General features: G+C 55.1%; 2 protein-coding genes across 2 annotated transcripts; both read left to right on the top strand.

Moving 5' to 3' along the window:
* Nucleotides 1-7,388: 7,388 nt before the first annotated feature.
* EV422DRAFT_571196 (uncharacterized protein) lies at nucleotides 7,389-9,154 on the top strand (the record flags this gene model as incomplete). Its single annotated transcript, XM_053072967.1, has 2 exons — nucleotides 7,389-7,981; nucleotides 9,106-9,154. The coding sequence occupies 2 exons, from the start codon at nucleotides 7,389-7,391 to the stop codon at nucleotides 9,152-9,154; spliced, it is 642 nt and encodes a 213-aa protein (XP_052922076.1).
* Nucleotides 9,155-9,268: 114 nt separating this feature from the next.
* On the top strand, nucleotides 9,269-9,648 carry EV422DRAFT_571197 (uncharacterized protein; the record flags this gene model as incomplete). The annotated part of the gene is made up of 2 exons (XM_053072968.1): nucleotides 9,269-9,356; nucleotides 9,419-9,648. 2 exons carry the CDS (start codon nucleotides 9,269-9,271, stop codon nucleotides 9,646-9,648), a joined length of 318 nt encoding a protein of 105 aa, XP_052922077.1.
* Nucleotides 9,649-10,884: the final 1,236 nt, after the last annotated feature.

Here is a 10,884-nt window from a genome sequence, read left to right on the forward strand (position 1 = left end):
ACAAACCTTTTTCGCCATGTCCCAACCCGAATCCGTACCTTTCACCGCCAAGCAATGGAACGATATGTGCCAAGCCATCGCCGCCTTGCAAAGCCAAAACGCCAAATGCAGGCCAACCTAGCGCAAGCCCAAGCCGACGCACAAGCTGCCCAGAGCATCGCCGCCCAGGTTCAAGCCGATACGTACACCCGTCCCCAAGCCACCAACCCTGCTCTGGAGCCAAGAATCAGCTCGCCCGAGAAGTTTGATGGTACCCGCAGCAAATTCCGTGGGTGGTTGAACAACATCCGGTTGATGTTTGCTCTCCAGCCCGACCGCTACCCCAGCGACATCATCAAGATCCAAACTATTGGCACCTACCTCACCGGCACTGCACAAGCCTGGATGGCGCCCCTAGTCGAACGCCAAGATCACAGCCTTCAGGACTTCGATAGTTTTATCAGTCAGATGCAATCGGTCTTCGGAGACAGCGACAGGGTCCGCACCTCTGAAAACAAGCTCCAGAACCTTCGCCAAACCCGTGCAGCAACCGAGTACGTCGCTGAGTTCCGCCAGCTACAATGCGATGTCTCCTGGAACGACCAGGCCCTGATCGCTACCTTCCGCCGTGGCCTCAAAGAAGACGTCAAAGACCTGATGCTCACAATGCCCCCTGCGGCCACCATTGATGTGGTGATGGAGCAGGCTATCCAGTGCGATAACCGGCTGTTTGAGCGCCGCCTGGAGCGAAACAGAAGCCGCCAGACCTTCCCGGTTCCCCAACCTCGTTTACCACTACCACCACCGTCGACCACAGCGAGCCCATGCAGATTAACGCCGCCCGTCCCCGCGGCCCTCTGAGCCCTCAGGAACTCCAACGCCGCAGTTCCAACAACCTCTGCCTTTACTGCGGTGGCGCGGGGCACATTGCAAAAGTCTGCCCCGTCAAGAACAAGACCACCACCTGTGCCGCCAACGTCAACATCAAAGAACCCTCCACCGAACAGGGTTTTCCCAAAGTCCAGCCGCAGTAAAGCCCCAGCGACTGGACAACACACACCGCCCCGGGCCTCCTAACCTCACAGCTCCTGCAACGGGAGAGGCCACCCCCCTGGTTCCCGACTCCGTTATAGCCGACACAACCCTCCTAGCCGCTGCCCATGTCGAAAACTCCGGAATTAACCCCCACGCCATGCTTGCGCTGGGTCCCCTCGAACCCTTCAACTACCCCGTTACCATCATGGTATCATCCAGCCGCGCCCCAATACCTACCTCAGCCATGATCGACAATGGTGCCCTGTCCTGCTTCATCGACAGAGACTTTGCCCGCAAACACCGCATCCCCCTAGTCCAACATCAGCGTCCCCTGACAATCGAACTCGTTGACGGTCAACCCAGTTCTGCTGGGCCAATCACCCATCACACCCAACCAGTAGGCATGTGGGTTGACGACCACTTCGAAGAACTTGTCTTCCATGTCACCAAATCACCCCATGCTCCAATCCCCCTTGGTCTCCCCTGGCTCCGCCTCCACGACATTAACCTTGACTTCAAGAACCTTTCGGTCGGTTTCCGTTGCGACTGTCTGTACCATGAATTCGCGAATTGGGACAACTCTCCAGCACCCCCGAGCCCAGCACCCGCCAGAACCCCCGAGCCCTTGATCCGCATCCCCAGGATGAAGTCCCCGTCGACGAAACATGGTCGATTCCAGTACCCAAGGTATCTCGCTTCAAGCACCCCAGGACCGGCTCCCACGCCGCTCCGAGTCTCGTTCATCTCCGCCCCAGCCTTCCGGGTCGCAGCAAGGCATGACCAGGTCTTTGTCGCCTACGCCAACCCTGCGAAACCCGATCTCCCAGCCTCGCCTAGCCCCAGTAAACCCCCGACACCCGAGAAAGACATCAAAGACTTCCTGCCCCCGAGTATCGAGACTTCGCCGACGTTTTCGAAAAGAGAAATGCTGACACTCTCCCCGAGCACCGGCCCTACGACTGTCCAATCGATCTGGAAGAAGGCAAGCAGCCACCTTTCGGCCCGATCTACAGCCTCAGCGAACCAGAAATGAAGGCACTCTGCGAATACCTCGAAGAAAACCTCGCCAAAGGATTCATCAAACCCTCAAAGTCCCCTGCCGGTGCACCAGTCTTATTCGTGAAAAAAAAGGACGGTTCTCTCCGCCTCTGCGTCGATTATCGAGGCCTGAACAGCATCACGGTGAAGAATCGCTACCCCCTGCCCCTGATCAACGGTATCATGGATTGTTTGCGCGGCGCCCGCCGTCTCACCAAGATCGACCTCCGCGGCGCTTATAACCTCTTACGCATGCGCCCGGGCGATGAATGGAAGACCGCCTTCCGCTGCCGCTACGGCCTATTTGAATACAATGTCATGCCCTTTGGACTCAGCAATGCTCCTGGCGTCTTCCAGTACCTGATGAACGACATCTTCCGCGACATTCTCGATGTGTTTGTTGTCGTCTACCTCGACGATATCCTGATATTCTCCAAGAACCCCGAAGATCACCCCAAACATGTCCGCGAAGTCTTGTCCCGCCTCCGACAGCATGGGTTGTACGCCAAACCAGAGAAGTGCGAATTCAACCGCGAATCCGTTGAGGTTCCTAGGCTTCATCATCTCCAAGAAAGGCATCCAGATGGACCCCAAGAAGATCGCTGCCATCACGGATTGGGAACCTCCCAAGAATGTCAAAGGCGTCCAGCGGTTCCTCGGCTTTGCCAACTTCTATCGCCGATTCATCCAAGGTTATTCCAAGATCGCTACCCCGCTCACAGCCCTGACCCGGAAAGACATCCCGTACGCCTGGACACCCGCCGCAAACACCGCCTTCGAGAACCTGAAGAAAGCATTCACCACCGCCCCCATCCTTGCTCACCCTGACCCAGAGAAGCCCTTCGTCGTCGAAACTGACGCCTCCGACTTCGCTCTTGGCGCAGTTCTCCTCCAACCTGACCAGGACAATCAGCTCCACCCCGTGGCCTTCCACTCTCGCAAATTCACGGCCGAAGAGATCAACTACGAGATATACGACAAGGAACTTCTGGCCATCCAAGACTCCTTTGCCCAGTGGCGCCACCATCTCATTGGCGCCCGTCACAAGATCACCGTTTACTCCGACCACAAAAACCTTCAGTACTTCATGACCACCCGCACCCTGAACCGCCGCCAAGCCCGCTGGTCGATATTCTTCTCGGATTTTGACTTTGTCATTACCTATCGCCCCGGTCCCCAGCAGCACCAAGCCGATGCCCTCTCCCGACGCTCCGAACATGAGCTAAAAGAGGGGGAAGAAGCGTTCCGCTCCCAGGCAACCACAATTTTGACTCCCGAACGCCTTCGACTCGCGGCTGCCTACCTCACACCCATGGATACCACGCTGCTTGACAAGATTAAGGCCGCCCAGGCCTCTGATCCCCTCGCTAAGACCATTCGCGAAAATCTCAAGATACCCCTCGCCCAAGTAACTGAGGAAACCCAAGATCGTATCAAGCGGTTCTCAGATGAAGATGGGATCCTGCTGCACGATAACCTGGTCTATGTCCCCACCAACGAGCTCCGAGCTGAAGTCTGCCACGACATGCACGATACTCCCCTAGCCGGCCACTTTGGGATGTCTAAGACGCTCGAACTCGCCTCCCGCAACTACTGGTGGCCCAGCCAGTGGCGCTTCGTCAAGGCCTACGTCAAGTCCTGCGATACCTGTAGCCAAGCGAAATCCAGTCGACACAAACCATACGGCCTACTCCAGCCCAACAGTATCCCTACCCGCCCTTGGGGATCTTGGTCCCTGGACTTTATCACCGGTCTGCCTCCCGTGGACGGGTACGACTCCATCCTGAACGTCAACTGTCGCCTCACCAAGATGGCCCACTTCATCGCCTGCAGCGAGTCAGAATCCGCCAAATCCACCGCCGACCTAGTCTTCTACAACATCATCCGTCTCCACGGCCTCCCGACGACGTCATCTCTGACCAAGGACCCCAGTTTAAGTCCCGGTTCTGGCGTCGACTTCTTGAACTCCTTGGGGCAAAAGCCAACCTCTCCTCGGCCTTCCTCCCCCGGAGCGATGGCCAGACAGAACGCACCAACCAGATCCTGGAGCAGTATCTCCGATGCTTTTGCAACCACCAACAGGACAACTGGAAACAGCTTCTGTCGTCCGCCGAGTTCGCCTACAACAACACCCATCAGTCCGCCTCCCAGACCACCCCCTTCTACGCCAACAAGGGTCTCCACCCCCGCTTCAGTTTTGCGGCCTCTGCTACCTCCGAATCCGTCAACCCCGCCGCTGAAGCCCGCGCTAAACAAATCAGGGAAGTCCATGAACAGCTCGCCCTCGAGCTCAAGGAAGCCCAAGATCAAATGAAGCGCTACGCCGACGCCAAACGAATTCCTGGACCGGACTTCAAGCCTGGCGACCACGTCTGGCTCCTCCGCAAAAACCTCCATACAACCCGGCCCTCTCAGAAACTCGACCATCGCAAGATTGGGCCATTCCCCATCGTTGAAAAAATCAATCCCGTCGCCTACCGGCTCAAGCTCCCGCCTACGTACAAAATCCACGATGTCTTCCATGTCTCGCTCCTCGAACCCCGCTTCACCATCCCCGAACGACACGAACCCGAACCCGCGCCCCCAGAGACCGTTGAGGGTCAAGAAGAGTGGGTTGTCGAAGCCATCCTTGACTCTCGCATCCATTGTCGTCGCCTTCAGTACTTGGTCAAATGGCAGGGCTGGACTGACTCCGAGAACACCTGGGAGCCCGTGGAACACCTCACCCATACCGACGCACTCCTCCAGGACTTCCACAGCGCTGTACCCCAACAAGCCTTCCTCTGTCCCCGTAGCACCTCCTCTGCGGCCACACCAAACTTGACGCCGCCGCCGCCGCCGCTAAAGAGAGGGGTGATGTTATGGACGACGCGCCCATACCATAAGCTTACCTACTGACAGCTGCCAATGTCAACCGCCAAATGTCAAACGCCAATGTCAATGTCAATGTCAGTGTCAATGTCAGTGTCAATGTCAATGTCAATGTCAGTGTCAATGTCAATGTCAATGCCACTCCCCCTCTCTCCTCTCATTTCGCCAATCCTCTTGCAATATCGCCACTCCTCCTCTCTCCTCTCATTTCAGCCAATCCCCCCTCGGCTTCTCCACACCCCCCACTACTTCCCCATAGCCAGCAGCTGTAGCAATGCTCTCTACGCTCGCCACGCACGCTCTAGGAGCATAGCTGACGCCCCCCCAGTCCCCTCTTGTTGTTGTTGTTCTCTGATCTGCTGGGTTGCCTATCTATAAATAGCCGGCCTCTCTTCGTCCGTTCCCTTCCTCCCCAGCAGATCAACACCAGTTCTTCTCATCTCCTGTTCTAGTCCTTGTTTCTTGTTTCGCCAATACAATCTCTTGTCGCCTATCACTCTCGCCCTGTCTTCTCTACTTCGCTTCCGCCTCCATCGTCGAGATCATAACAGCGCTGGTGTGGGCAATCTGACCTTGACGCATTCACCGTGTTAAATCAGGTTGGTCCGCTAGAGCGGTCTGCATCAGACACCTTTCTCTAGCAGGCACGCAGAAGCACGCACACCTTACACACCACACAGCGGCACATAACATGCAGATCGATGCGCCGATATGCTCGTACAACCCCTACCTGTACAACCCCTACCTGTACAACCCCAACATGTACTGCTCCCCCCAATAAACCCCGCGCTCCAATAAAATCCTCCTTCTCCGTTTCCTCCATCTTCGTGTCGATACAAATCAGAATGGGTCAGCGCAATCGTTCTAAAGTCTGCAATCGCTATAAAGACTCAGCAAGCCCAAGGACGCGCCCGGCAGCAACGACACCCTCCTCCCGCAACAACCGTTCGACTTGTTTTGCCAGCTTCTCGTTGATTTGAACGGAGGTCCCGAGGCGATTGGAGTCGTTGCCTCTGACGGACAACGTGGTTGCGTGTACATCCTCAGGCCCTCGCCAAACAATCTCGACTACGCCGTCGCACGCATCAAAATCCACATACACACGATAGTCCGCATTTACAAAGACTCCACCATGACAGGCGAATCCATCCGCCTTGCTCTTCAGCTTGCCCGTTGTGTTCGAGACTGGGAACCAGATTCCGTATGTGAGTTTCGATGTGTTGTTATCGCGGTGGAATTTATTGGCAAAGTCATCCCATGTGGCGGTGATATTGCTGGCGAAGGAGTCATCCGCGACGAGGTCCCCGAATTCCGCTTGTGAAATAGTAGGCACACGCAGTTCCTTTGCCCGCTTTTTGATGCGAGAAAAGAGGTAAGGGGAAAGCTTATTGAGGAAGTAGATGTAATGCGCCTCAATCTTTGGTAACTCAGCTTGCAAGGCGGCCCACTTCTCCCTGCTAACGGAATCCTTTTTTCGTGGTTGATAGATGCCCATGCTTTTTCCACTATCTGTACCCACACGCCAGCCAACACCGATCATGGTACCAGACGTCTGTGTACCATTTATCGTCACAGGGTAAGCTAACTGACGCTGGTGGTCGAGGTGGAGCGCAATCTCCTCAAAACGGGTCCTGTCATCCGCTGACATATCCGCAAACGGATGAAACCTTGCCGCAAATACAATCTCATCCGTTTGCCTGTCGGCTACAACAAGGATGTCCTTGTAGAGACGGGTGTACGGGTGATCGTGATCAACTTCCCTGGTATATTGCTTGAGGAAGTCTTCGTGCGTAAGGTGCTTTCCAAACGGATGCGGGCTGGTTTGCTGCTCAGTCTTTCTTGTTGCCCAGAATATGTACGCACTGTCGCCGGAACCTGTGGCACAAGGCCATACAACAGTTGGTCAGTCGCGTTGGTTGAGACGGTCAGTCGCGTTGGTTGAGACGTGTCTGACAGCATACGTAATGAAACGAACCTTGGTCAACACTTCTATGCTCAGCTCCAGCCTCGGTATCACCCGCCGTCTTCAGTATCCTCCGCATGTTTTCATTCTTTTCTTGTTTGCGCTGTCGGTTTGCCGCCTTTCCCCTTGCCCAATCGGCTCCGGAACGTCGTCGCGGCTTTGACTTCGACCCTGGCTTTGACGTTGATGCTGATTCTGTCATGCTGATTTGCCTGGTGAATGGAGTATGTAAATTAGTTGGGGCGGAGTACGTAGGTTGTCCCAGGAGCATTGGAGTGGGTTTGTGACGTAGAATGGCAAACAAATCGCGAGGCTGCCCCTATTCCGGGCTGTCTCGGGCGATCGCGAGTCGAGAAGGTTGCTAAGCGTATCGCGAGGCTGCCCCTATTCCGGGCTGTCTCGGGCGATCGGTTTTGGTAATGTTACGCTCGTGCTTATTACAGCCTTCACGCTCGGCCTTACGCCCACGCTCGGCCTTATTACAGCCTTCACGCTTGGCCTTATGACAGCCTTCACGCTCGGCCTTATAACAGCCTTCACGCTCGGCCTTATCACAGCCTTCACGCTCGGCCTTATTACAGCCTTCACGCTCGGCCTTATGACAGCCTTCACGCTCGGCCTTATTACAGCCTTCACGCTCGGCCTTATTACAGCCTTCACGCTCGGCCTTATTACAGCCTTCACGCTCGGCCTTATCACAGCCTTCACGCTCGGCCTTATTACAGCCTTCACGCTCGGCCTTATTACAACCTTCACGCTTGGCCTTATGACAGCCTTCACGCTCGGCCTTATAACAGCCTTCACGCTCGGCCTTATCACAGCCTTCACGCTCGGCCTTATTACAGCCTTCACGCTCGGCCTTATTACAGCCTTCACGCTCGGCCTTATTACAGCCTTCACGCTCGGCCTTATTACAGCCTTCACGCTCGGCCTTATTACAGCCTTCACGCTCGCCCTTATTACAGCCTTCACGCTCGGCCTTATTACAGCCTTCACGCTCGGCCTTATTACGGCCTTCACGCTCGGCCTTATGCCCACGCTCGGCCTTACGGCCTTCACGCTCTCAGCGCCGTGGTTTGCCATTTGGTACGGCTGGTACGTAGGGGGTAGGCACTACTACCCCAGAATTCAATTTCCCACATCCAAAAAACGAATCATGGCTCGAGTCCTGCAACATAGGGCACTCAACTCTCCTCTTCCGCTTATGCAGATACCGATAGACATCCATGTGCATATTCATGTTCGAGCTGGAGATGAGATATGGTGGTGATCAATGATGACTGATGAGGCTTTGCGAAAAAACCGGAGATCAAACGGGAACAGGATGGTTGACGGAAACAGGATGGTTGCACGGTAACGGGATGGTTGGACGGAAACGGGAGACGCAAGGATGGGATGCGGAACTGCCACCTTGTTGCTACAGGCGTCCCTCTGTCTGATATGAAGGTGAGACTGTCGCACACGGGAGGAGAGCGATGGTGGAGGAGAGGAGGGGTAGCTGGCAGGTTGTGCCGGGACTCCAGGACTCCCGCACTTGCAGAACATTCCCACTTGCACATCTTCATGCACATCCTCACGCTGGTCTCTTGTTTTACAGACTAAGCGACGAAACGAATCTGAAGGGGAGGGGAAGCGGACAAAGCGGGCAACAGCGGTACACGGATTCAGTCGTTTTAATACACTTCTGAAGCAAGATGCAGTCGGAATCATCTCACGCTTCAACCTCAACGTCGAATCCGCGGAGGAATATGCCACAACAATTGCGCACCCCGACACAAGCCGTATCAGGTGGATAAACGCATGACGAAAACATCTATATGACCAGCTCAGAGCGGGAGAGAAGGAGGCGATCGAAGGGATTCCGTTGTCCCCAACTCCAACTCCAACACCAGCCCATGCCCTTGACATGTTACTGAGCGCCGCGAAACATCTCCTCACTTACGCCGATTCCAGTATCGAATTCGGATTGTTTACCTTTGATCACACTACAGAGTGCGCAACAGCAACAGGGACATCTCCGATGCTGTGTGCGACGCTTAGTGACGGGTCAGCTAAAGCTGATAATGTTTGTCAGCGAATCAAGACCCATTTTCGCACACTTGCACGTAAGTTACATGCCGTTGTCCTCATGCTCCGTGTGTCTGTCCTCGGCCACTAATCAGGGATATTATAGAAACCGCTTCATGCCCCCCCAAACGCCGCATGTACTTTACCTCCAGGGAGGATGTCGTCGCGTTTGTCAAAGAGTGCTACAATCAGCATTCGTGAAGGAGTGTCACCAAACACATTTTTGCGAGATATTTGGCCTTCCATGAGAGGTACCCATATGCGAGCGGGTGTCCGCCATATCATCCATACTTTGGCGCGCTGGCCAAAGCAAAAATGGATCAAGGTCAGCGAGACGTGTGGGGAATGTATGCCCCCTACCTGGAATTCAAGTGGCGCAAAAAGGGGCAGAAGCTGTCTCTAGGTAAGGCGACCGGACCGTGTTCCCGCATGCATTGACACAGCACACTCACCTATGTATCATAGACGACATTTTGCTCCGGTTCTCCCAAATGACCCTCTCGCTATGCGGCCCAGGGCGCGGATCCACCAGTTTCTTGACAAGGCTGCATGGGCACAGAGCCTGGAAGGAGATCACGATCACCAGCCCACACCAACACCTGGCCCAACCCACACTACCACACCCCGCGCCATCTCAAACCCCGACATTGGTTTTGCTTTGGCAGAGGTTGACGACGGGCGGCGGCGGTGGTTGAAATCGTGGCAGGCAGCGGCGGCGTGGCAGCGGCGGCGGTGGAGTTGAGGGAGTTGACGAGGACCAGGCGCGACAGATGATGAACACTGATGCTTGTCTCTGGATATATAGGTGGTGCGCGTTGTTACAAGCCTGTTAATCTCGACGACTGAGGCGGAAGCGAAGTAGAGAGACACAGGCAAGAGCGATGGGCGACAAGAGATTGTATTGGCGAAACAAGGGACAAGGACTAGAACAAGAGATGAGAAGAACTGGTGTTGATCTGCTGGGGAGGAAGGGAATGGACGAAGAGAGGCCGGCTATTTATAGATAGGCAACCCAGCAGGCCAGAGATCAACAACAACAAGAGGGGACTGGGGGGGGGCGCCAGCTATGCTCCTAGAGCGTGCGTGGCGAGCGTAGAGAGCATTGCTACAGCTGCTGGCTATGGAGAAGTAGTGGGGGATGTGGAGAAGTAGTGGGGGATGTGGAGAAGCCGAGAGGGGATTGGCGAAATGAGAGGAGAGAGGAGGAGGGGCAATATTGCGGGAGGATTGGCGAAATGAGAGGAGAGAGGGGGAGTGGCATTGCCATTGACATTGACACTGACATTGACACTGACATTGACATTGACATTGGCGGTTGACATTGGCGGCTGTCAGTAGGTAAGCTTATGGTATGGGCGCGTCGTCCATAACAAAGCCAGGTCATCACGGCACCCAACCATTTATCCGCCACTGCTAGCCGTTGGATCCACTTGGCTCCAAAGTGTCAAAATGGCACGGAGATCCAATGTCCCTATTTGGGTTGTTCCGGTAAGAAAAGTTACTTAACCGTACCGTACTTAACTAAACTAACCTTCCTTTTTTTGTTTGATGTTAAGCGGTCTGTCAACATCGCAGAGTACAACATACTGCTATCCCCAACAAACCCAGACAATCTGCATTGGGTCCTGTTTGCGATACTCGTCGCGGTGCCGGCGCCCAAGTCCGCAAAACCCCTGGGCCCCCCTGGTGCGCCATTAACCAGACACGAAAACCTATCCATAGTTTTATTTGACTCCAAGGCTTGCCCAGGCGACAAGTACCACATTGATATGGCCAATATCGGCTCCATCTTGTGGGATTGGTACACCAGGGCCACTGAAGCCCCCCTCAACGACGCACCGACACCGACGGTTGACGCCCTCTTCACGCCTCGACAGACCAATGACCAGAACTGCGGTACATTTGTGTGCATGATGGCCGATGCCATTGCC

The sequence above is a fragment of the Fimicolochytrium jonesii genome (assembly GCF_025526975.1).
Source record: "Fimicolochytrium jonesii strain JEL569 chromosome Unknown EV422scaffold_31, whole genome shotgun sequence".
NCBI lineage: Eukaryota > Fungi > Chytridiomycota > Chytridiomycetes > Spizellomycetales > Powellomycetaceae > Fimicolochytrium > Fimicolochytrium jonesii.